The sequence below is a fragment of the Lycium barbarum genome, chromosome 11, assembly GCF_019175385.1.
Source record: "Lycium barbarum isolate Lr01 chromosome 11, ASM1917538v2, whole genome shotgun sequence".
NCBI classification, from domain to species: Eukaryota; Viridiplantae; Streptophyta; class Magnoliopsida; order Solanales; family Solanaceae; genus Lycium; species Lycium barbarum.
Genome location: NC_083347.1, coordinates 53,632,262 through 53,659,944, shown reverse-complemented (window position 1 = coordinate 53,659,944; position 27,683 = coordinate 53,632,262). Strand labels below are relative to the sequence as shown.

Here is a 27,683-nt window from a genome sequence, read left to right as displayed (position 1 = left end):
TCTTAATACCATTTATAACACATTCATATCACAACACAACAACATTCATAACTCAATTCAAACTATTTCTCAAAATGTCACTATTCATCATTCATGACCTAGTTGACCACATTTTCTACAATCCATGTATTTTAATTCTCCAATACCTTAAACATCTTGTAAAAATCATGAATCTTACCTTAGAAGTTGTAGGAACAAGCTTTGGTTGATAATACTCTTCTTTGAACAAAACCCTAGTTTTTCTCCATTTGGATTTCTTGACTTAGATGATCCTTGATGATTCCCTTAACCTTGATTCACTTGTCTTAATGTTATTGATGGCTTATAATCCTTGAAAACTCATATAATAAATGTAGAGAGAAGTTCTAGAGAGAAGTGGTGTAATGTTGTAATGAACTAAAATAAGTCTTGATCCTCATATTTAACGAATTGGAAAATCTGTGCTGGGTGAACAGTGGTCGTCCATGGAGGTTTACGGACCGTATTCAACTATACGGCTCGTCCTCCATGGGCGTATTTAGCCATCTCCAGAACTAGAAGCTGGGCTGCCTTCATGGTGGTTTATGACCATGGTTTACGGGCTGTAAATCACTTTACGGTCCATCCAACAGGTCGTATTTAATCATTTCCTCGGCTGGCAGAAAGTTGAAGTTTGGCATACCAGTTTACGACCTGGCAGTTTACGGACCGTATACCAGTTTACGGTCCGTATTTGCACTTTACGACCACTGGCAGAAGGCTGAAGCTTTTGCATGGCAGTTTACGACTGCCAGTTTACGGACCGTATTGCACTTTATGGTCCGTATTTTGCAATATACGACCACTGGGCAGTTTTGCCAACTTTTAATTTTTCTCGTTTCTCGACTTTTCATTCTAATCATCCACATCCCTTTTCATACATTTCCCATGAAACATTATACACTCGCACTCCTCGCACACATCATTAGCTCATTTACTTGCGTACCAACGGGTAATTTTCGGAGGTGTAACATTCTACCCCCCTTAGGAACATTCGTCCTCGAATGTTAAAGGCTTGGGGAATTCTATAAAGATTTCGCCAGAGTTTCCTCTATAATGTGGCACTACCACCCTATCACAACAACCCACAATAACAATGCCCCACAGGGCAATAATACAACAGCACTAGAAATTTGGCCACACACGACCTGAATGTATAAAAGGAAAAACATGCATACCTTATGATTTTGACGTCTCATCTTGGACTTCTTCCAAGGGATGAAATAAATGTGGGTATTTGGATCGCATATTCTCTTCTGCTTCCCATGTCGTTTCCTCTCGATTGTCATTTCTCCACAGAACTTTAATTGAGGCCACTTCTTTGTTTCTAAGCCTCCGTACTTGCCTATCCAATATGGCAATGGGTATTTCATCATAAGTTAACTTTTCTGTCACTTGAATATCATTCACTGGGACGATCCTCGTAGGATCTCCAACACACTTCCGAAGCATTGAGACATGAAATATTGGATGGACTGACTCCAAATCTGGAGGTAGATCTAGCTCATAGGCAACTTTGCCTATTTTGCGCACAATTTCGTATGGCCCAATATACCGGGGACTGAGCTTCCCCTTTTTGCCAAATCTCATCACGCGCTTCATCGGCGACACTTTCAAGAATACCCAATCTTTCACTTCGAACTCTAAGTCTCTTCGACGATTATCCGCATAGGACTTCTGACGACTTTGAGCCGCTAGCAACCGATCTTGTATGAGCTTAACTTTCTCTATTGCTTGCTGGACCAAGTCTGGCCCTATCAACTTAGCTTCTCTGGTTTCAAACCACCAAACTGGGGATCTACACTTTCGCCCATATAGAGCCTCATACGGTGCCATTTGAATGTTAGAATGATAACTGTTATTGTAAGCGAACTCAATGTGTGGCAAATGGTCATCCCAATTTCCTCCAAAATCTATCATACATGCCCGTAACATATCTTCAAGAGTCTAAATAGTATGCTCAGCTTGCCCATCGGTCTGTGGGTGAAACGTCGTGCTTAGGCGCACTTGGGTCCCTAAACTGTTACATCCCGTATTTTTGAACGTCGGATTAATTGTAAGTTGAGGTGGGGCCCACACGTCAAGATTTTTTTTGGGATATGTGACAAATTATATGAATCACATATGCGAAGTTAAACACAACTCAAGAATGACCCTTGGGCCAAATCAAAGTGGAAGTCCTCCAAACGAATATTTTTAAGAAAACGTTTTCGGGTGACCTGACTTTGGGGGGCAAACACGGTATTATAAGTTTGGAATTTGGAAAAATACCAAGAAATAGAAGTTGTAGATAATTGAATTAGCTTTCCATCCATAGGTTGTGGGTTCCCATGTGACGTCGTTACAAGGAGATATGAACGTTTTAAGGTCGAAAGGTCAGTGGACTAGGCCAACTCGGGGCCAACCGAATTAGGCCCATGGAAAAATAAAGGGAGAAGAAGAGGCCCAATGGGAGCCATTCGGCCATGGTCCATAAAAAGGATCCAAGCCCATGGAATTAAGTCATGTGGTCAATGAATAAAAGACCACTTAATCATCCAAATTCCATAGAACTTTCAAGAGAAAGAATGGGAGGAAAAACAAGAGAAAAACAAGAACAAAAAAGAGGGCATTTCGGCTTGGCCATGGGAAAATTCACCCCTCAAAATCTTGTCCCAAAAATTATTTTCTTGTTATATTCCTACTAAATCAAGGTCCCTCTACAACTTGGTGTAGTTGTTTTGGAAGAAGGAGCACTTATTTCTTCAAGTTGACAACTTATTCAAGTGAAGAAGATTGGAGAAAAAGGTAAGAATTCATACCTTTTTATTATGTTATGAAGGTTTGTTTGTGTTGTAGTATATGGAAATGAGTGGAAACTATGGAAATATGGAAGTTTACAAAGTGAATATATATATATATATATATATATATATATATATATATATATGTAGCCATGAGTGTATATATGTTGTATACATATGGTGAGTTGAATCTTATGTTGTATTCTAGTTGTGGTTATGGTGAAAATTATATTGGGAATGAATTTTGGTTGAAGTTGGAATGTAGAAGATTATGTCACTTTAGAATGATTTTGTGATACTATGGAAATGAAGTTGTTAAGATGTGAATTATGATTATGGTTGATGAAATTGGAAGATGGAAATATGTTATGGATATGTGGGTTGAATATTAGAAGTTTTGGATGAATTATGACTTTGGTGGAAAGTTTGTATATTTTGTATATCTTATTAATATTTTGTGGAAATGATATGAAATGCTTCCGAATTGTATTGTAATGATCTTGATTAGTAATGAATATGAAAATGTCGATATTGATTTGAAAATACGAAGTTGGAATGAAGGTTACGACATGATGTTGGAAAGATGAATAATTATGTTATATTGTGTTTTGTAGTGATTATTGTTGTTGTTGGTGTTGTTGTTGGGTTGTTGTTGATTGTTTTGGCCGAGTTGAATTCTCGGGGGCGTTATATGTATAGGGGAGATGCTGCCCAAATTTTTATAGACAAGAATTGGTTAAGGTTGAAATTTTAAGTCTTATGAATAGTAACTTGGTAAATGTGACCATTTGTAGGTTTTGGACGAAACAAGATTTGAGTTTTGGCAAGCGTAACGGGCAAGAAAGGTATGTAAGGCTATCCCGATTCTTCTTTTGGCATGTCCTAGGTGTACTAGGATCGGATTTGAGCCTCAAAAAGTATTCTGCTCATCGGAATCTGCATTTGAAAATACCCCTTTTTCATTCAATAGAATTGAACCCTATAAGTATGCTTTATTGAAAGAATTGTGCAAACTTCCACAAATTGTCTAGAAAATTATGGAATGTCCCCAGAACCCCCGTAGGTGACTTTATAAGCTTAAAATACGTAATTTGAGCCCACCGCTTCGTTTGTCCCGAGGTGGGCCCACTATTTCCGATTTTACCCTTTTGTGTTTATGACTTGTCTTTGAGCATTTTTTTTTAAGAAATATTCTAACTACTCTTTTAACTACTAAATAAAAATTGTTTTAATATTTCATTAAGCCTTATGAATTGTTTTGAAACTTGGGAACGATCTCAGAAAGATTATGCTTCCGTAACCCATTTTGACATTCGAATTTCATTTACTATGACTCCGTTCGATTTCATTGATTTGATCTGTCATTCGATATGCTTCATTGAGTCTCTGGAAATATATGACATTCGTTTGAACTATTTTGATAAGCCCCATAATGTATTTTGAAACATGAAAATGATTACAAAAATCTTATTTTGACATATGCTATTGGGATATCCGAAATGCATACACTATGATTACTGCTCCGCTTCTGTCATATGGTTTGTCATCTGAATTATGCTACTGAGTCTTCGTAAATGTGCTATATTTTATTTTGCATTAGTTTCTCACTACTCCATTCGTGGATGCCCCAATGTTTCCCACACTAAGCCCGGGCCAGGATATGTTGTCAAGCGTATTCCTCTGCGTTATTCGCCATGCCTCGATGTGAGGGGGCAGGTATACATGTACATGGGTTGTGGAATATGCTGTGCCATGTACACACTCTGATATGATATGATATGATCTGATATGGCCATATGATATGATATGTTATGTTACGGGATTATCCCCTATTCTGCTCCTTATGTGTGGTGGCACCAGCGTCGGGGGGTGGCCACGTTCTGTTTGCCGAGTCCCTTGGCAGGAGTCGGATATGATATGGTATATGTTTCTGTACACACTCCTCATGTTTCGAAAATATGCATTTGATACTTCGGATGTTACACTCACTTCTATGTAAGTTCTGTTTCGGTTATGATCTTGTTCCGTAATGGGACCAGGTACGACATATGTTTCCAGCGAATATTATTTATCCTATACGATCAGCATTTTGCTAATCTGGATATTCAGTTCATTTTCTGTATCTTCTGCTTCGATTATGACTTTGTTTACTACGTTCCGTGCTTTACATACTCAGTACATATTTCGTACTGACCCCCTTCCTTCGGGGGCTGCGTTTTCATGCCGCGCAGGTACAAACGACAGATTTGCTGAACCGCCTGCCTAGGATATCTATTCTGCTATTTTGGGAGTGCTCTTTTGTCCAGAGCCTATATGTTGGTACAGTCTGCTGCTATTGTATATATGTATGCTATTCAGGGGTATGACGGGGCCCTGTCCCGTCTTATGATTCTGTTATGATCTGTAGAGGTCTGTAGACATACTTGTGTGAGTTCTGTATATGTTTTGGGTTGTTATGATCGGTGATGGCCTTATCGGCCTCTACGTGCAAAATCTGTTCATCTGTGATATTTAGTAGCGTCAACTAACCTTTATATTAATATATTTTGATAATATGCTGGTTTGGGGTATCGGGTACGTTTGGGTGTCCAGTACGGACACTAGTCACGGCCTACGGGGTTGGGTCGTGACAACAGTGGTATCAGAGCGGTTCGTCCTCGGAATGTCTACAGGCCGTGTCTAGTAGAGTCTTGTTTATCGGTGTGTTGTGCACCACATCTATAAACAGGAGGCTACAGGACATTTAGGGTGTTACCTTTCTTTGAATCTTAGATCGTGCGATAGAGCCCGCTGTAGGAAATGAATTCCTTTTTTTTTTTTACTAACCTCTGATTTCAGCTGGAGAACGGTATCGACGTAAGACAGCGACTGATGATATTGGAAGCTACACATTACACAGGTAAGTAATGGTATGAAAGATGTATGCTTGGTAAGGTGTTTGAAATACGATTGAAACATGAAGCTGAAGATTGAAAAGAAAAAAAAATAAACAGGAAAGTGTAGTAGGTGCAGTTTGAGTTGGGCATGTGAGGTAAGCCTCGACATCTTTATACTTTTATTTGAAAGTATTAGCCCCGTCTGGCTATGAGGCGATATGATATGATATGTATATACGTATATGTGTTGGCCCTGTTAGGCATGGTTGGTATTTCCTGTGTACAGGTTTTGGGATAGTAAGAAATACAGAGGAACCTCTGCCCAAATTTTTCTAGGAATATAAAGAGGAAAATGAGATATAAATTCTTAACATGTCTTGAGGGTCGATACCGATAGGACAAACCCATTATGTTGGATTAAAGTTTAAGAGATACCCTCCATAGCATTCGTAAGAAGCATTATCTTTGTTTGGAAAATTTTATCTCGAGAAAGCATATACGAGTAGCGAATTAGCAATTTATTTAAATGGACCAGAAATATGTTCCAACCCCATTTTGCTTTAGCACAGCCCATGTGAAGGGCAAAAATATGTGGAAGGGCAAAAATGTCCAACAATTAAGTTTCCTCTAATTGGAAGGATACAAAGTGTATGACAGGCAGTTGGGAATTGAGTGGGTTGCTCACGACTCAAAAATATATATATAAATATGGAGGTAATTATGTGAATTAAGTACTAAAAGATTCCGCGAAGTTCGTCGGACTCTAGTTTTCTTTTGCTGGTGGTCGGAAGATGCCTTACAGTAACATTCCATCAATTTTCATCGACGGATTGGAGATGGAATTTGTGGAATAAAAACTTAAACTCGTGGGTTGTCTAGAATTATATATATATATATACATGAAGGTAAATATTGAGGATTTACAGGGGGCGACATGGTAACTATATAGTCAGAAAAGTAAAAGAATTCTCGCTAGGTCGGGGTGGTACCCGCAACGAGAACGTTTTGAAAAGTTGTCAAGACCCCGACTTGTCTTAAATTACGTGACAAAGGACGTGCGAGGCAATTGGTGTAATTATACCGGCCTTAACGTGCCTAAATGCATTAAAGTTGTAAGGTTAAGCGTGCTAGGGCCAGAACAATTCTGGGATGGGTGACCCCCTGGGAAGTAAACTAAAATTTTCACAAGTATAGGAATAAGGGACGAATGGGAAATTTGAGGTAACTTAAAGGAAATTAGGATATGCGGAGTTATTAGAAACCTTCAAGAAGTCGGGTAGACTAAGACAAGATAAGCTGGAGAAGAAGAAGATAGCGCAATGCAGCCTGGGAATAAGAATAAGTTTGAATAAGCGTTTGAGAATTGTTTTGTAAGCAAAATGGTAGTAAATGTGTATGTGTGCATATGACACCCCATTCATGACTGTACCGACCGACAGGTGGACCTCAGCAGCCAATGTCGTGAGGTATGAAAGATAATAACTGAACAGAATTTGAGAAACAAAGCGAAAGACATGGTACAGATATTACAAGTAAACTGACACTAGTTCCGCCGCCAGCTAAGGCCGGGACGTTCTAGCACAACGATGTTCGGAAATAGAAAGAAAGCGAGTACGTAAAAACAGTAATAGCAACGTTTGGGAAATTTTGAAGGAAAGAAAGAGACCTCTCCGACGTATTATAATACCCCATAAGGCTAGTTGAACATTCGAGGACGAATGTTCTAAAGGGGGGGGGGGGGGGGAGGATGTTACATCCCGTATTTTTGAACGTCGGATTAATTGTAAGTTGAGGTTGGGCCCACACATCAAGATTTTTTTTGGGATATGTGACAAATTATATGAATCACATATGCGAAGTTAAACACAACTCAAGAAGGACCCTTGGGCCAAATCAAAGTGGAAGTCCTCCAAACGAATATTTTTAAGAAAACGTTTCGGGTGACCTGACTGTGGGGGGCAAAAACGGTATTATAAGTTTGGAATTTGGAAACATACCAAGAAATAGAAGTTGTAGATAATTGAATTAGCTTTCCATCCATAGGTCGTGGGTTCCCATGTGACGTCGTTACAAGGAGATATGAACGTTTTAAGGTCGAAAGGTCAGTGGACTAGGCCAACTCGGGGCCAACCGAATTAGGCCCATGGAAAAATAAAGGGAGAAGAAGAGGCCCAATGGGAGCCATTCGGCCATGGTCCATAAAAAAGATCCAAGCCCATGGAATTAAGTCATGTGGTCAATGAATAAAAGACCACTTAATCATCCAAATTCCATAGAACTTTCAAGAGAAAGAATGGGAGGAAAAACAAGAGAAAAACAAGAACAAAAAAGAGGGCATTTCGGCTTGGCCATGGGAAAATTCACCCCTCAAAATCTTGTCCCAAAAATTATTTTCTTGTTATATTCCTACTAAATCAAGGTCCCTCTACAACTTGGTGTAGTTGTTTTGGAAGAAGGAGCACTTATTTCTTCAAGTTGACAACTTATTCAAGTGAAGAAGATTGGAGAAAAAGGTAAGAATTCATACCTTTTTATTATGTTATGAAGGTTTGTTTGTGTTGTAGTATATGGAAATGAGTGGAAACTATGGAAATATGGAAGTTTACAAAGTGAATATATATATATATATATATATATATATATATATATATATATATATATGTAGCCATGAGTGTATATATGTTGTATACATATGGTGAGTTGAATCTTATGTTGTATTCTAGTTGTGGTTATGGTGAAAATTATATTGGGAATGAATTTTGGTTGAAGTTGGAATGTAGAAGATTATGTCACTTTAGAATGATTTTGTGATACTATGGAAATGAAGTTGTTTAGATGTGAATTATGATTATGGTTGATGAAATTGGAAGATGGAAATATGTTATGGATATGTGGGTTGAATATTAGAAGTTTTGGATGAATTATGACTTTGGTGGAAAGTTTGTATATTTTGTATATCTTATGAATATTTTGTAGAAATGATATGAAATGCTTCCGAATTGTATTGTAATGATCTTGATTAGTAATGAATATGAAAATGTCGATATTGATTTGAAAATACGAAGTTGGAATGAAGGTTACGACATGATGTTGGAAAGATGAATAATTATGTTATATTGTGTTTTGTAGTGATTATTGTTGTTGTTGGTGTTGTTGTTGGGTTGTTGTTGATTGTTTTGGCCGAGTTGAATTCTCGGGGGCGCTATATGTATAGGGGAGATGCTGCCCAAATTTTTATAGACAAGAATTGGTTAAGGTTGAAATTTTAAGTCTTATGAATAGTAACTTGGTAAATGTGACCATTTGTAGGTTTTGGATGAAACGGGATTTGAGTTTTGGTAAGCGTAAAGGGCAAGAAAGGTATGTAAGGCTATCCCGATTCTTCTTTTGGCATGTCCTAGGTGTACTAGGATCGGATTTGAGCCTCGAAAAGTATTCTGCTCATCGGAATCTGCATTTGAAAATACCCCTTTTTCATTCAATAGAATTGAACCCTATAAGTATGCTTTATTGAAAGAATTGTGCAAACTTCCACAAATTGTCTAGAGAATTATGGAATGTCCCCAGAACCCCCGTAGGTGACTTAATAAGCTTAAAATACGTAATTTGAGCCCACCGCTTCGTTTGTCCCGAGGTGGGCCCACTATTTCCGATTTTACCCTTTTGTGTTTATGACTTGTCTTCGAGCATTTTTTTTAAGAAATATTCTAACTACTCTTTTAACTACTAAATAAAAATTGTTTTAATATTTCATTAATCCTTATGAATTGTTTTGAAACTTGGGAATGATCTCAGAAAGATTATGCTTCCGTAACCCATTTTGACATTCGAATTTCATTTACTATGACTCCGTTCGATTTCATTGATTTGATCTGTCATTCGATATGCTTCATTGAGTCTCTGGAAATATATGACATTCGTTTGAACTATTTTGATAAGCCCCATAATGTATTTTGAAACATGAAAATGATTACAAAAAGCTTATTTTGACATATGCTATTGGGATATCCGAAATGCATACACTATGATTACTGTTCCGCTTCTGTCATATGGTTTGTCATCTGAATTATGCTACTGAGTCTTCGTAAATGTGCTATATTTTATTTTGCATTAGTTTCTCACTACTCCATTCGTGGATTCCCCAATGTTTCCCACACTAAGCCCGGGCCAGGATATGTTGTCAAGCGTATTCCTCTGCATTGTTCGCCGTGCCTCGATGTGAGGGGGCAGGTATACATGTACATGGGTTGTGGAGTATGCTGTGCCATGTACACACTCTGATATGATATGATATGATCTGATATGGCCATATGATATGATATGTTATGTTACGGGGTTATCCCCTATTCTTCTCCTTATGTGTGGTGGCACCAGCGTCGGGGGGTGGTCACGTTCTGTTTGCCGAGTCCCTTGGCAGGAGTCGGATATGATATGGTATATGTTTCTGTACACACTCCTCATGTTTCGAAAATATGCATTTGATACTTCGGATGTTACACTCACTTCTCTGTAAGTTCTGTTTCGGTTATGATCTTGTTCCGTAATGGGACCAGGTACGACATATGTTTCCAGCGAATATTATTTATGCTATACGATCAGCATTTTGCTAATCTGGATATTCAGTTCATTTTCTGTATCTTCTGCTTCGATTATGACTTTGTTTACTACGTTCCGTGCTTTACATACTCAATACATATTTCGTACTGACCCCCTTCCTTCGGGGGCTGCGTTTTCATGCCGCGCAGGTACAAACGACAGATTTGCTGAACCGCCTGCCTAGGATATCTATTCTGCTATTTTGGGAGTGCTCTTTTGTCAGAGCCAATATGTTGGTACAGTCTGCTGCTATTGTATATATGTATGCTATTCAGGGGTATGACGGGGCCCTGTCTCGTCTTATGATTCTGTTATGATCTGTAGAGGTCTGTAGACATACTTGTGTGGATTCTGTATATGTTTTGGGTTGTTATGATCGGTGATGGCCTTATCGGCCTCTACGTGCAAAATCTGTTCATCTGTGATATTTAGTAGCGTCAACTAACCTTTATATTAATATATTTTGATAATATGCTGGTTTGGGGTATCGGGTACGTTTGGGTGTCCAGTATGGACACTAGTCACGGCCTACGGGGTTGGGTCGTGACATAAACCTTCTTGGAAAGACCCCCAAAACTTGGCTGTAAACTGAGTCCCTCTATCGGAGATAATAGATACCGGAACGCCATGGAGTCTCACTATCTCTTTAAGATAAAGCTTGGCATAATCTTCTGCCATATAGGTCGTTCTGACCGGTAAGAAATGCACTGACTTTGTGAGCCTATCCACGATCACCCATATAGAATCATATTTACGTCGAGAAAGGGGTAACCCTGTAATGAAATCCATATTAATCACTTCCCACTTCCAAGTTGGGATTTCTATAGCTTGCAATAAGCCACCCGGCTTTTGGTGTTCTATCTTCACTTGTTGGCAATTAGGACACTGAGCTACAAATTCCGCTATGTCTTTCTTCATCCCATTCCACCAATATATAGTCTTAAGATCATGATACATTTTCGTCGCTCCGGGGTGAACGGAGTAACGGGAACAATGAGCTTCGCTCAAAATCTGATGGCGTAGACCTGCCATATCGGGAACACATAACCTGCCTTGACATCGGAGAACTCCGTCTTCCGAAATGTCAAATGGTGACTCCTCCTTCTGAGGGAGTGTATCTCTGTACTGCATTAGCATGGGATCCTCTAATTGTCGCTCTTTTACTTCCGCTACTAACGATGAAACTGCTGAATTCTGAATAGTAGCTCCGCTGCTACCTGAGTCCACCACTCGGACTCCTAGGCTAGCTAACTGCTGAAGATCACGGGCCATCTCTTTCTTTTCTGGTCGTACATCACTTATACTTCCCATCGACCTACGGCTAAGAGCATCAGCCACAACATTTTCCTTTCCGGGGTGGTAACGGATTTCAACATCATAGTCTTTTAGCAACTCTAGCCATCGTCGTTGCCGCAAATTCAACTCTTTCTGCTTGAAGATGTACTGGAGACTCTTATGATCTGTATAAATATCCACGTGGACACCATATAAGTAATGTCTCCATATCTTTAAAGCATGGACCACCGCGGCCAATTCTAAGTCATGGGTAGGATAATTCTGCTCATGTTTCCGTAATTGTCTAGAAGCATACGCAATCACCTTACCATTTTGCATCAATACACAGCCTAGCCCGACGCCTGAAGCATCACAATAAATAACATATCCTTCCAATCCCTCTGGAATTGTCAAGACTGGGGCTGAAGTCAGTCGGTCTTTCAACTCTTGGAAACTACGCTCGCAAGCATCTGTCCATTGAAACTTAGCTGACTTCTGAGTCAACTTGGTGAGCGGTGCAGAAATAGAAGAGAAATCCTCAACAAATCTTCTGTAATAACCTGCTAAGCCCAAAAAGCTACGAACCTCCGTAGGGGTCGTGGGCCTTGGCCAAGTCTTCACTGGCTCAATATTTTGGCTATCCACTCTAATACCATCAGCTGCAACAATGTGGCCCAGAAATGCCACTGAGTTCAACCAAAACTCGCATTTGGAAAACTTCGCGAATAACTCTCGGGTTCGAAGAACTCCAAGGACAATACGCAAGTGATCCGCATGTTCTGCCTCGGATCTAGAATACACTAGGATATCATCGATGAATACAATCACGAATAGATCCAGAAAAGGCCTGAATACATTGTTCATTAAGTCCATAAACACTGCCGGTGCATTAGTTAGCCCAAACGACATTACTCGGAACTCGAAATGGCCATATCTTGTTCTGAAAGCTGTCTTAGGGATATCTTTCTCCCTAACTCTTACTTAGTGATACCCGGACCTCAAATCAATATTTGAAAACCATTTGGCACCTTGCAATTGATCAAATAAATCATCAATCCTCGGGAGGGGATACTTGTTCTTAATTGTCACTTTATTCAATTGCCGATAATCAATGCACATTCTCAAGGAGCCATCCTTCTTCCGGACGAACAATACGGGTGCTCCCCACGGGGATGAACTAGGCCTGATGAAGCCTTTTTCAAGCAAGTCTTTTAATTGCTCTTTCAACTCTTTCAACTCTGCGGGTGCCATCCTATAGGGAGGAATAGATATGGGATTAGTGTCTGGCAGCACATCAATCGCAAAATCGATCTCTCGCTCGGGAGGAAGGCCTGGAAGCTCTTTCGGGAACACATCAGGAAATTCGTTCACTACCGAAACTGACTGAAGAGTCGGCGACTCAACCTCTACATCTTGAACTCGTACTAGGTGATAAATGCAGCCTTTCGTGATCATTTTCCTTGCCTTTAGATAGGAAATAAACCTACCTTTTGGTGATGCCACATTCCCTTTCCATTCTAAGATTGGTTCTCCCGGAAACTGGAAACGAACCATCTTCATTCGGCAATCAACATTGGCATAACAAGAAGCCAACCAATCCATGCCCATAATAACGTCAAAATCTACCATTTCTAGCTCATGCAAATCAATCATGGTACGACGATCACAAATCACAATCACACAATTCCTATATACTCGGCTAGCTATTACCGATTCACCCACGGGTGTAAACACCTCGAAAGGTTTGATAGACTCCGGCTCAATTTTAAATCGACCCGCGATATATGGAGTAACATATGATAATGTGGATCCCGGATCAATCAAAGCATATACATCATGAGAGAATACCGATAATATACCTGTGACCACATCAGGAGAAGACTCAAGATCTTGGCGTCCAGCCAAAGCATAAATACGGTGCTGAGGACCGCTAGTACTGGGAGCTCTGCCTCTACCTCTACCATGGCTGACTGGTGCATGTGAACCTGGCCCCGTAGGGCGTACAGATGCTGAAGATCTGGCTGCCGACCCTGCTGGCTGGGTCCTACCTCTACCCTGTACTGAGGGGCAATCACGCATGATATGGCCTGGTTGACCACATGAATAGCAACCATCCGAGCCCAATCGGCATCGACCCCAATGCAACTTCCCACACTGGGAACATCGTGGTACAGGTGGCCTTGAATGGCCTGAATCACCTCTAAACTGAGACCCCGAATAACCCTGACTCGGCTCGGAACGAGTAGATCTGTCAAATCTCTGCCCCGTGAACTGTAGAGGTGTACTGGTCATAGAATAGCCTGAATGGCTGGGAAACTGCTGTCTGTGTCCGCCCCTGGACTCGCTCCTCGAACTCGAAGTTCTGGCCCTCTTATTATGGCCCCTATCCTGCTCACGTTCATTTCTCCGCTGCTGTAGGTGTTCCTCTAATTCCTGAGCATGTGCTTGAATGCGTGCAATATCCATGCCATCCTGAAGGGACGCAGTTAAACATTTATCCATTAGTGTGGCCGTAGGCCTTTCGCAAACCGGTGCACCCGATCGCCCATATCCGCTACCATGGCCGAAGCATACCTAGCCAAGGAATTGAAGCGAAGACTATACTTTGTAGCACTTATGCTACCTTGCCTCAAATTCAAGAATTTATCGGCCCTAGCTCGCCGAACTTCCGGAGGCATATAATGACGGAGAAAAGCATCAACAAACTCATGCCATACCGGTGGAGGTGCATTTGCTCCCCGCGAAGCCATCCATACCATATACCACTGGATTGAGACATCCCTCAATCTATATGACGCTAGCTCCACCGATTCGGTGTCTGAAGCATGTATCAACCGGAGCGTCCTTAGCATACCATCAATAAAGTCCTGGGGATCCTCCTCCAGTTTCGACCCAAAGAATTCCCGGGGTTTCAAAGCAATGAAGTCACGGGCCCTTGCACTAACAGCCCTGTCACCTTGCCCTGCGCTTGGCCTCTGAGTTTGGGCCGCAACCAACAGAGTCAACAAATTAATGGCCTCTCTCACGTCTTGGCCTGAAGCATCCGGTGGAGGAGCTGGAGCTGGGGCTGAGGCTCCCACGTGCTCCTCAGTAATAGGCACTATCTGGGAGGACTGAGATTGAGCCGCACTCTAGGACTCATCTTCCTCTACTACCGGTGGCGGTGCTCTTTCAGCCCGCTTTTCTGCCACCGTCTTGCCCTTTTGGGCTGCTGTAGCCTTTTTCTTTCTAGGCATCTCTGAAATACACAACACACGATTTAGGAACAAGAATTTCTTACATCATAGCTCTATCGCACGATTCTTATGAAGAAAGAAGGTCATATATTCCTAAAATGTCCGCAGCTTCTCGTTTATAAGTGTGGCGCGCAACACACCCATAAACAAGACTCTACTAGACACGGCTCGTAGACACATCCTAGGACTGAACTGCTCTGATACCACTTTTGTCACGACCCGGCTAGGGGGCCGCGACGAGCACCCGGTGCTACCCCACCCGAGCACCCCCTTATCGTACATAACATAACATCTAGGTGAACCATAAGTCAATTCGTGCTTTTATTATCGTTAATCATATTGATCCCATTAGACGCCATCATCATTTAATATATCATAGGCATCTAGGCCACACCATAAGTACAAGGCCGACGTGGCTAACAAAAGATATACAAAACATGGGCCGGCATGGCCGAACATCTTTACCCACATACACATGACTACGAGCCTCTAAGAGTATGACATATCGTATTTGCGGGACAGGACCCCGCTATGCCCATAATTATATACACAAAAGAATAAGTACCCAAAAGCTACGGCTCCGAAAGAAATGGAGCTCTGCTATGCAATCTCTGAATAAGTAGCTATGGATCAAGTCTGTCTCCCTGTGCACCTGCGGGCATGACGCAGCGTCCACAAACAAAAGGACGTCAGTACGAAGAATGTACTGAGTATGTAAAGCATGATCAACATCAATATAGAAGCATAATAGATATCATATGAAGATAGCATAGGAGGGGAGACAATAATATCATCATCATCATGTCGCTTACTTGCATACATCGTCGTTCGTATCCCATAATGATACTCGTACCATACTTGTGCTCATATTCGTATACATATCCTTATTCGTATTCTTATATATAGTCTTATCACATTCATATTCATATTATATGCATAGCCATACACTTATATACATACATAGCGTACCCGACCATAAGATTCGGTGTTTCATACATATTTGGCCAACCAAGGCTCAATGTTATTTCTACCTGGCCCTACTAAGGCTTCAGGGTTATCCGTACCATCTGCAGATGTGTGCGCGCATTACGTAATCATATACATACTTTATACATAGTCATATACATATAGTCTTACCCGGCATCATAAGCTCGGGGTTCATTATAGCCCTTCATAGGCACATATAAGTATAATAGCCCGTAGGCACCTTTTTCATCATTTTTGATATCATTATCATTACTATTCTCATCGTTATCGTTACATCTACATTATGGACTTACTCGTCATACGAGGAACATATTATAATCATAGTATATGTCAAGGGTCGTGAGCTTATGAGCTCGGAATGTCAACCATGTGAAGACAACATACTCATATGGAGGAATTAGGAATTTGGCCAAGAACCATGCCTTATGAAAGAAGGGTTAGCCTTACATACCTTTCCGTCGAACTATTCTACACTTGCACGTTCCCTTCCAATGCTAGTGTTTATACCTTCATTAATATCATAACAATGGCCATTAGTCATTCACATTATCCACATTATCTAGATTCCTCAATTTGCCTCTAATTCACCCACATTCACGATTATAACACCCATCTTCGTCCATTCTTCTAAAGTGTTTAGTTCATGATCTTAATACCATTTATAACACATTCATATCACAACACAACAACATTCATAACTCAATTCAAACTATTTCTCATAATGTCACTATTCATCATTCATGACCTAGTTGACCACATTTTCTACAATCCATGTATTTTAATTCTCCAATACCTTAAACATCTTGTAAAAATCATGAATCTTACCTTAGAAGTTGTAGGAACAAGCTTTGGTTGATAATACTCTTCTTTGAGCAAAACCCTAGTTTTTCTCCATTTGGATTTCTTGACTTAGATGATCCTTGATGATTCCCTTAACCTTGATTCACTTGTCTTAATGTTATTGATGGCTTATAATCCTTGAAAACTCATATAATAAATGTAGAGAGAAGTTCTAGAGAGAAGTGGTGTAATGTTGTAATGAACTAAAATAAGTCTTGATCCTCATATTTAACGAATTGGAAAATCTGTGCTGGGTGAACAGTGGTCGTCCATGGAGGTTTACGGACCGTATTCCACTATGCGGCTCGTCCTCCATGGGCGTATTTAGCCATCTCCAGAACCAGAAGCTGGGCTGCCTTCATGGTGGTTTACGACCATGGTTTACGGGCCGTAAATCACTTTACGGTCCGTCCACCAGGTCGTATTTAATCATTTCCTCGGCTGGCAGAAAGTTGAAGTTTGGCATGCCAGTTTACGACCTGGCAGTTTATGGACCGTATACCAGTTTACGGTCCGTATTTGCACTTTACGACCACTGGTAGAAGGCTGAAGCTTTTGCATGGCAGTTTACGACTGCCAGTTTACGGACCGTATTGCACTTTACGGTCCGTATTTTGCAATATACGACCACTGGGCAGTTTTGCCAACTTTCAATTTTTCTCATTTCTCGACTTTTCATTCTAATCATCCACATCCCTTTTCATACATTTCCTATGAAACATTATACACTCGCACTCCTCGCACACATCATTAGCTCATTTACTTGCGTACCAACGGGAAATCTTCTGAGGTGTAACAACAATACTCTTGCACATTCATATTGCCCTGCTCAATAGTAGGAACCTATCTGCTCGGGCCCGTCGAACCTCTGGAGGTAAATAATGGCGAAGAAAAGCATCTGAGAACTCTTGCCACATGGCTGGAGGGGCATTATCTCTCCTAGATAACTCCCATGCCTGATACCGCTGTATCGAAATATCCCGGAGTCTATAGGAAGCCAACTCCACCGACTCAACCTCATCCACTTGCATAACCCTCAAGGTCCTTTGCATACCATCAACAAAATCCTGGGGATCCAAATTTTGCTTTACCACAGAAAATTCGGGAGGACCTAACCCAAGGAAGGTCTTAACCCTCGAACTACTGGCCCTATCTGCTGGGTCCACACCAACTCCCTGCCGCTGTGCCTGGGCGACTACCAATCTGGTCAAGAAATGTACGGCATACCGTACATCCTGGCCCTATGCATCCGGCTGAGGAACTGGGGCAGGTGCTGGAGGCAGGGTATGCGACGTCTCAGACGACCCCTCACTCTAATCTCATCCTGGGCCCTCGTGGCCTGCTGAGTACGGCTAGTGGCCTCAGCAGTTGCTCTCTTGCCTTTATGGGCAGCTGTAGCTTACTTGTGGGGCATCGCTGAAATCAGAACAATTCATCAGAAGCGAATGCTTAACACATGGCTCTATCGCACAATCTAAGAGAGAAAGAATGACATCATCCTAAATGTCCTTTAGCCTTCTGTTTATAAGTGTGGTGCACAACACGCCTATAAACAAGACTCTACTAGACACGGTCTGTAGACAACCCTAGGACAAAACTTCTCTGATACCACTTCTGTCACGACCCAAACCGACGAGCCGTGACGGGAGTCTGACCTTTAGCGACCAAACACCCCTAAATAAGTATCTGAAACATACGGAACATCAAAGGCCCATAAACGGCATAAACTGATCTCATAAGGGGGAAACATCGGAACTCTGTACAATCTGCATAAATATATATATACACACAACATGCGGAAAAACAGTGCAAGCCAACTCGGCTGCTACATATACTGTACACAAAAGAATAGAAGCCGACAAGGCTACGTCGTCTGACTACTATGTACAACTGTCTACAAACCTCTATTGGAATAAAAACTATAGAAAGGATGGGACAGGGCCCTGTCATACCCATATGTATACACATCTCAAAAGGGGCATACCAAAACGAACTGTAGCTCCGGATCAAATGAAGCGTACTGACCACTGCTAGATCTAGAGGTACTACTGAGCTGGGCCACCTGTCTGTCTCCCTGTACCTGCAGGCATGAACGTAGCCCCTGAGCAACGGGGAGTCAGTACGAATAATGTACCGAGTATGTAAGGCATAAGAAAAATATATATACATAAGAATCATGGATAGGATCTGAACTCATAAACTGAAATGACTAATTGCATGTACTTTATGAACTAGTATCTGCCTAAATCTGCATAAATCTGTATAACTGACAATGCCTCTGTGGGCACATAATATGCATGCTCATACCTATCAATGATGGTTGTGCATTTATATGTGTGTGCGTATATAATTCCTGGTATGTGCGCCTGATGTATGTGCGCGTATATAATGCCTGATGTATGTACGTATACAACGCCTGTAAAGCCTCTATGGCATCTCGTTATGTCATATTGGCTCCTCTGCGGCCATAATCAATATAATCATCATAGTAGTAGTGCGTATATAACGCCTATATCTCTTCTCATACTTTACATATATCTAATATTCGCTTATATAATGCCTTCTGGTCACAGGTCAATGTCCATAGATATATAATGAATGTAATGCATGAATAAACTGTATGCATGGAACTGGCTACATAATATTGGACCCATGAACAGAAGGATCACTCATAAACGGGGTACATAAACATCAAGACTGAAGTACTTCTAATGCTTCTAAGAGTAGTGTAATATGGAAGCTCACTTACTCACTTGTTGGATCATATCATAGGAGCATGCCAAAAGAAAGAAAGAAAGAATGGCCTTAACATACCTTGAAGTATACTCAATCGTCCCACTTCTACCTCTCGAACTTGCAAGTCTAAAATTAAGATAACATAGGGCATAATTAGACTATTTACTTCACTTACTAACCTCCTTTTAAACACGAATATAGCTTGACAATTTATGGGCAACATTTTCCTTATAAGATTAACAACTCTTCAACTTCTCATTCGGTCGAACATCAACCACAATACCCACAACACAATGACAAGACATATATATATATATATATATATATATATATATATATATCAAAACATACTTAAATCCATTCCCGATCATCTCCTAAAATAACCCCAAGTCACCATCTTATCCTTCATCAACTTACCACTCCCACAAATACCTTCTCTTTACTTAGAATCACTAAAACTCTTGATACTCAACTTAAATATAAGGGTAGAAATCATTTACATACCTTGAGGGGTCAAGAATCCCAAGAATCACTTCAACTTCAACTCCCTAAGTTTCACAACCTTGAGGAAACACTAGAAGCAACATTCTTCTTCACCATCTTGGGTTTACGGGGTCCAGGTCTTGTCAAATCTTCACTAATATGATGAAAATTATTGGGAGAGAATATCTTAGGGTTTTTTCTAATTTGGAAAGGAGGAAAATGTGAAAATGTGAAATAAGGTCTGAACCACCTATTTATACTTGGACGCCAAAAAGGCTACAACGGTCCAGTTCGACGAGTGGGTCGATGGCCCGTCGACGATCCGTTGACTTGATCTGTCGACCTGCGCCTACAGATGCAAGGCTGTGGGATCCTGTCAACGCCGCACATCGACGGTCTACGTCGACGATGACTGGTGTCCTGTAGATTTTTCTGATTCAGTTCAGATCGCGTCGATTCTATTCGCCTAGCTTTTAACTCTCTAAATTGCTAGGAATATCTGCCGGTACCCTCGTATAGGGGGTAAGACATTTTCTACCTCCAAACTCGGGCTCGGGTCTCTATTCCAAGGGCATTCCCGACTAGAAAACCGTAGGTTCTACCACTACGAACACAAGGGGTGTAACAACATTAGCCTTTCTTAGATGGAACAAGATATCAACATCATAGTCTTTCAGCAACTCTAACCACCGTCTTTGCCGCAAGTCCAGCTCCTTCCGCTTGAAAATATACTAAAGGCTGTTATGATTTGTATAAATGTCAAGATGAATACCATATATGTAGTGTCTGTAAATCATAAGTGCGTGCACAAATGCGAGTAACTCTAGGTCATGGGTTAGATAGTTCTTCTCGTGCTTCCTCAATAGTCTCAAAGCGTATGCACTTACCTTACTATGCTGCATAAGAACTTAGCCCGACGTCCAGAGCATCACAATAAACTACATAACCCTATGAACCCTCAGGGGGTGTTAGAACTGGTGCTGATGTCAGTATGTTCTTCCACTCCTGAAAACTTTGCTCACAGGCGTCTGTCCACTAAAACATAGCTGATTTCTGAGTCAGCTTCATCAGTGGTGCTGAAGTAGAAGAGAACCTTTCTACAAATCTCCTATAATAGCCTGCTAAACCCAGAAAATTACGAACCGTTGTTGGAGTCATAGGTCTAGGCCAAGTCTTCATGACTTCTATATTCTATGTATCAACTCTGACGCCCTCGTCTAATACAACATGGTCTAGGAATGCCACAGAGTTCAACAAAAACTTTCACTTGTAGAACTTCGCATACAACTTACGATCTTGAAGTACTTCTCGTAAATTGATCCTCATGCTCTGCTTCTGAATGTGAATAAACCCAAAATATTATCGGTGAATACAATCTTGAACAAATCTAGGAATGGCATGAATATTATGTTCATTAAGTCCATGAATACTGCTAGAGCATTCTTCTAGACGAAGGATATCAACATAAACTAAAAATAATTTTATCTGGTCCTGAAAGCCATCTTCTGAATATATTTCTCCTGAGCTCTAACCTGAGAAGAACCAGATCTCAATTCAATCTTAGAGAAGCACGTGGCACCCTGCAGTAGATCAAATAAATCATCAATCGTCACCTTGTTCAATTGCCGATAATTAATGCACATTCTTAGCGAATCGTCTTTCTTTTGTAATACAATACTGGTGCACCCCATGGTAAAGTACTAGTGTTATCTTTGCACGACCTAAGTGTTTGTCTCAATGTGTACCTACTTCTCGCATCTGGACAGTACACATTACCTAACATGTTTACTGAATAAAAATAAACATAAAGGTAAAGGACATAGTATTTTTACATGAAAACCACTCGGCTCAAAAAGTGATAAAAGCCACAACCTATTGACCTGTAGAATTTACCTCAAACTCCACTACAACTGAGCCACATGCAAATTAAGTTAAAAACTCTGCAACCTAATTCCTACAATTGCCTTTCTACCCAAACTCTAACTAACAAGCTATCTTCAAGTAGTAAACTCCTACTTAAAGGTACAATTATTTGTATCTACTTTTGTGCTTCTTAATAAGATGATAAAGATACAACTAAATAGGGAAAACCTAATACAGGATTTCTAGACTTATGAGCTACAGAACATTATACAGTAAAACAGTTCCTTCAATCCTTCTTCTTGGACTAGGGATGCGACCCCAGATTCTTGAATATTCTTGGATATAAATTTTTCGCTCAATATTCTGAATTATCTCTTTGTGGGTGTGCAAACTTCTTGTTGGAAAGACCTGGGTATTTATAACATTATGCTCCGCAGGTCGGTTTAACACAAAACACTTTGTAGTCGATCAGTGCCATGAACGTAGGGTTTGTGTTGTACTTGGATTCTTACCTTGTTGAGTCTATTTCTTTTCCTTGTAGAAGGCTTACTAATCCCTAAAACTTTGGCAATGAATCTTTCCATAATTCTGCAAATCCTAGTTGTTGTAGTACTTGCCCTAGAACATGTTCACGAACCAGTTTCATCCGCCCGACTCATCTGCCTCTGAATCTCTGCACTGTCTGAGATAAAACTTGTTTTTGTACCTGTTACACCAATCTCTTTCATTCTTCATCTATCGTTGAACTACTTCTGAGATCTTGGCTAGAACATGTTGACAGACCTGTTTCATATAACTGTAAGCTCTGTGTCTGAAACTTTCAACTCATAACTGATCACTTTATGATGTTCTTTATACAATGTCTTCGTTTATAGGTCATTCATCTACTACACCTGATGACCTGTGATCATTTCTCCTTCTGCATATGAAGACTTTTTGGTATAGAACTTATTTTGCATACTTGCTCTATTTCTTCAATAAACTACTTCTATCACTAAGTCATCTTCTCTCTTTGTTGCCTTGTTAAGTTTTTCTATTCATATATCATTCATGCTATATGCTGAACATCTCTGTTCCCGGCCAGGTCATGTTTGTTAACCTGGTTTGATGAGAATGCCTTGTTATCTCATTTTGACACTTATCAAAATATTCCCCCTTTTCTGATGATGACAGGTCATTTTGACAAACTCCATGTTGAGCATTCTACTGTATAGCCTCCATAATTTTCTTACTCAACTAGGTTAATAATCTTTGTTAACAATTTTACTTGTTTTCTTTCTTTTCATTCCTTTCCCCTTTTGACATCATTAAAAAGGTGACCTGTTATAATGATCTCTTGAATAATATATAAAATTAAGGGTTAGCAGTATTAAAAAATAAGTCCATTAACAGACAGTAGGCACCAACACATAGATATTAAACAAATACACAAACAAACGAAAAACAAAAAGGAAAATAGGAGTTTAACATAGGCCACATGTGATTTATTAGGTAAGACTAAGTAGATAGTTTTGAGGTGGAGGATGTGTTTTTGGTTAGTGCTGCAACCAATTCCTAAATAGTTTTGTATTTTCTTTCCTTTCCTTATTTAGTGCATTCTGCAGACTTAAAAGTTGGGCATTGAGTGTTTTCTCTCTTGCTCATACTTAGCTTGTAGAATCCCCAATTCATAAAGCTATTTTTCTTTTAAGACAGTAATTTTGCCTCCATGTCTGCAAGATGATTCCTTAACATTTGCAACTCTTCATCTGCATTCTCGACTAGAACATGTTGATCAATTTGTTCACTGTTCCAATGACGTTCTTTGTTGTATGATATTGTCATACCCTGATATGACTGCAAAGTGGTCAAAGACGTCACCCAACCAAAACCCATATGCTAGTCCATGCCCTTGTTTTGCTTAGAGAGATATCATGTACATGTGTTGAATCATAAGACTGGGTAGGTGCTGGACCCTGGTGTCAAGAAGCTCCATAAGTATCATACCCAAGAAACTTGCCTCTATCCTTTTTTCCTTTCTTAGTACTATCATGCGAGGCACAACTTCAAAATACAGTTGAGAGAGCTTGGGCATCTCATTATTTGGTGTTCTCTTATGTTGTTTGGTTGTTGGGTTACTTGAGAATTTCCTTGTAACCTCTACAACACTTTTCTTTACTTGATGGGAAAGTCACTCATACATGCTATACTTTTCCTATCCCACAGAGGGTACCTGCAAGATTTCCCCCACCTTTTGAGCAATCAACATGATCTTAATTCCCAATACACTGCTGGTGAGTTGTTCCTTTTGAAAGGTAGCATTGACATAGAATTCTGTAACTTGTTCTCTACATATCCTTCTCTTCTCATTTCTTTCAAGAAACATATTTCTCCACTCCTGATGTTCAATTCTTTCTAAAAGCTCATCCATCTCAGTCCCCCTATGACCAGTGACCACCCTTTCTCTGAGCATTAATTGTCTTTGAATAAGCAACGTCCTTCTTATTGTTTGCTCCTCTGAATCCTCTGGATCATGATAATTTTTGATATCTTTGAACTATAGGTCTTCTGACTCGGGTGACTCATCCTTCTCACTTTCAGTTAGTTCATCCCTTAATTTCAACTTACCCTTTTCTCTTGTGGAATCAAGCTTAGAACTCCTTACTTTTGCAGTAGCACTTTTGCACCTGGAGGATCACGTGTCTTTACTTTTCCCTTTTTTTATCTGCTTTTGATGCTGATTTCTCTATTGATTCGATGTGAGAGACTAAAGCAGATTTGATGATTTTTGCTTTTGATCCATCACGTCTTTTACTGGCCACCATGGCTTTGTTTAGTTCTTTTTCAGCCTCTCTTCTGTCCTCTAGTGTATGGGGTCCTGTAACCTATTGAGGGACCCTCACGATCAATCACTTCATCATCGGGTCTTAGAACTGGCTCGCTTGATGCCATTCTAAGTCTAGATCTTACCTTTTTCCCTACAAATTTTGTGATGAGCACATCATTGTCATTATCTGTTTTATACTCTGCCTTGACCAAGTTTTGGTGAAGAGTCTGTTCTTCTGGTCGACCAGGTTCATCGACATGTTCAATGGACATCTGGGTATCTACAATGTAGAATTGTTCCATGGTATTGAAAGAAGGTTTAGGGTTTCTTTCTAATTCAGTTACTCTTGCTTCCTCTTCATCCAGATTTCTAGTACTTCAGCAACAATCTTTTCTACTGATCTTGCAGTTTTAAATAATCCTTCTTTCTCATCAGTTTCTTATTCAACACCAGCACAATTTACTCTATATTCAGTATTCATGTCAGATTCATCAGTAGATCATTGCAAGTGTTCTCCCTTATTGTGTGCTTCCTCAATTTCCTCTTCTGGTGTATCAACTTTCAATTCACTTATAGAGGTCACTACATAGGCTTTCCCTGTTTCTTTTACGGTCACAATGTTTTGAGTGACCACTAGGTTTATCTATTCAAGAGGTTCAGTGTGATAGGTTCCTTATAATTTGATGTCCAGTATACTAGACTTTTACATTCTTCTCCGCTTTTTTCAAATAGGCCACCAGGAGTCTAGAACATCGGAGTGATCGGAGAAGGATGCCATGGAAGGGTCAAGTTGAGAGTCATCTGAGGATATTGGTTCATTTGTGCGACATATCTTTGCTTTGGTTTTCTTACAACTTAGGCTTTCAGAAAGGGAGTTCTGAGTTTCAGTTGCCGGTGTCCCTAAAGTAGATGACTCAGGAATGTTAGGGTTTGCCATGGTGTCTGTGCTAGGAGTACTGAGATATAGTTGGTTGGTGGAGGTATATGCCTGTCGCTCCATTGAAGATGGGGATGATTATAAGTTTTTTTTAATTGTTTGATAGAATGGGGGTGTTTGAAGGAAGGCTTGATCAGGATGAGGTTTTTGAAATTTACATAATTTCGAAGAGAACCGGTTTATGAGGTCTGGATGGGTTGCCTCTATCTACTTTGGTATATTGGGCCGGAGCTAAAAAAAAACAATTTCATATGGTCTGCATATTTGTTTAAAACATAAGGATGGTGCACATACCTTCCCTTGAGGGATTCTTCATGATTACATTTGTTATCCTTTCTTCTGTTCCCCTCATCATTTTGTCTCCACGTTTTATTAGACTGAATAGACTCCCTTTGGATTAGTTTCCTTCCTTTATCCTGAGAGCGAGCAGAGTTGCAATGGTAATTCTTCTCATGTCCCGAGCAAGTGCAATTTATGTATCATTCTAACTTGCTTCACTGCTCCTACCTCTTTGGTTATTAGTCAAGAACTGTTCATAGGAACCAGTGAGTATCTTGGGTCCATTTTCTTCAACATATGATGAGTCGTTCTTTTCTTTCTCCATACAAGTGCTAAGTTAATAAACTTGTTCCATAGACCTGTTCCATACTTGCTGTTGGATCTTATATATCTTACCTTCTCTTCCTTATGTCTGATTTCCACTACACCATTTGGGCAAGGAGTCCATCTTTTCTTCTTGGAGTATTTTTTGGGCGTGTTTCCATATTTCAATCTCATAGTGGCTCTCAATGTTGGACTAAAGAGATTGAAAATAGGCTTCGACACTTGACACCTTTTATTTACTTTATCTAGATCAACTTCTGCTTTGGATAGTCTTTCTCTAATTTCCCTGCTTCTTTCTTTTTCTTCATGCAATTCCCTTCTGACTCCTACCTCTGCATTAGTCCTGAGGAATTTGCTACTATCCTTCATGCCTTTGTTTTTAGCTGTTACCTTTAACACTTCTGACTGTAAAGGCAAGGTGAATGAACTTAGTTGAGCCACTTGTTCCTTTAGAAATCGATTTTCCTTTCTAACCTTTTCCTTGCCCATTATACTTGTCATGAGATCACCTTTTAAGGTAGATAGGGCATTGAATGACTCCATTCTTTTCATGCTCACATCGTGATGTTCATCAGGCAAAGTAACCATCAAGGTGTCACGACCCAGCCCCGTGGGCCGCGACTGGCACCCTACCTGGGTACCCAGACCAAATCGCATATTCATTTCCGAATCCAAACTTATTTCAGAATTTTCAAGAAGTTATATCAAACATAATTTATATCGAAAATATGTCCTAAGCGGTCATATCAAATCAAACTCAAACAAAGCGGCGGAATAGACCTCGCCGGTCAAAATACAAATATATACAAAGGGCCATTTGGGGCCATCATAACAAACAGACCGCCTTAAGACCAGATAACGGAATCAGACAAACACACATAGGACCCTCGCCCCACATATATGACTACAGGCCTCTACGAACTCAAAACAAAGACATATGGCGAGACAGGGCCCCGCCGTACCCAAATAGTCAAATATACCAAATATATACAAAGCAAAAGAGTCTGTACCAAAAGTGGACTCCGGATCAAATAGGAGTACTCCGGAATAGCAAGAAGTGAAGCCTACTGCGGAGGATCACCGATATCTGCACCTGCGGGCATAAAACGCAGCCCCCGAAGAAAGGGGGTCAGTACGAAATATGTACTGAGTATGTAAAGCACGGAGTACAGAATTATAGATCAAAACCGAAAGCAAATCAAATGTCAAAGTGGGGTACAAACTGGTATGTCAAAATCTGTATCGAAATCATATACGTGTATTTTATGCAAACAAAATCATGCAAACGCTTAAGAACGTGGTCGCCACTCCGACGCTGGCACCACACACAGCATAACACCAGAAGGTTTCAAATCTCCGTACATCCCCGAACATAATCATAATCATCGGTGAGCGTATCGCATCACGAGCCATATCACAGCATAACTCCAAACGGAACCCGGCCCTATGGCGAAGCCTCGGGAACCGTAACACAGCATACGGCCGAATTGTCATAAGGCGCACGAATCAAAACCGGCCCGGGAACCGGTGAACGAAGTCATAATAAGGCACGAGCGGAGTCGTGAGCAAACAAATGCAAATCGTATTTCAAAATAGTGTTTCAAAACAAAGTAAACTCATAAATCATATCCTATTACAAAATAG

The 27,683-nt window shown here is 40.4% G+C and overlaps 1 protein-coding gene across 1 annotated transcript; it reads right to left on the bottom strand.

Moving 5' to 3' along the window:
* Positions 1-24,377: 24,377 nt before the first annotated feature.
* LOC132619839 (uncharacterized) lies at positions 24,378-26,627 on the bottom strand. The gene is made up of 4 exons (XM_060334614.1): positions 26,112-26,627; positions 25,731-25,852; positions 24,643-24,874; positions 24,378-24,557 (listed from the first exon to the last, which is right to left on the bottom strand). The coding sequence occupies exons 1-4, from the start codon at positions 26,625-26,627 to the stop codon at positions 24,378-24,380; spliced, it is 1,050 nt and encodes a 349-aa protein (XP_060190597.1).
* Positions 26,628-27,683: the final 1,056 nt, after the last annotated feature.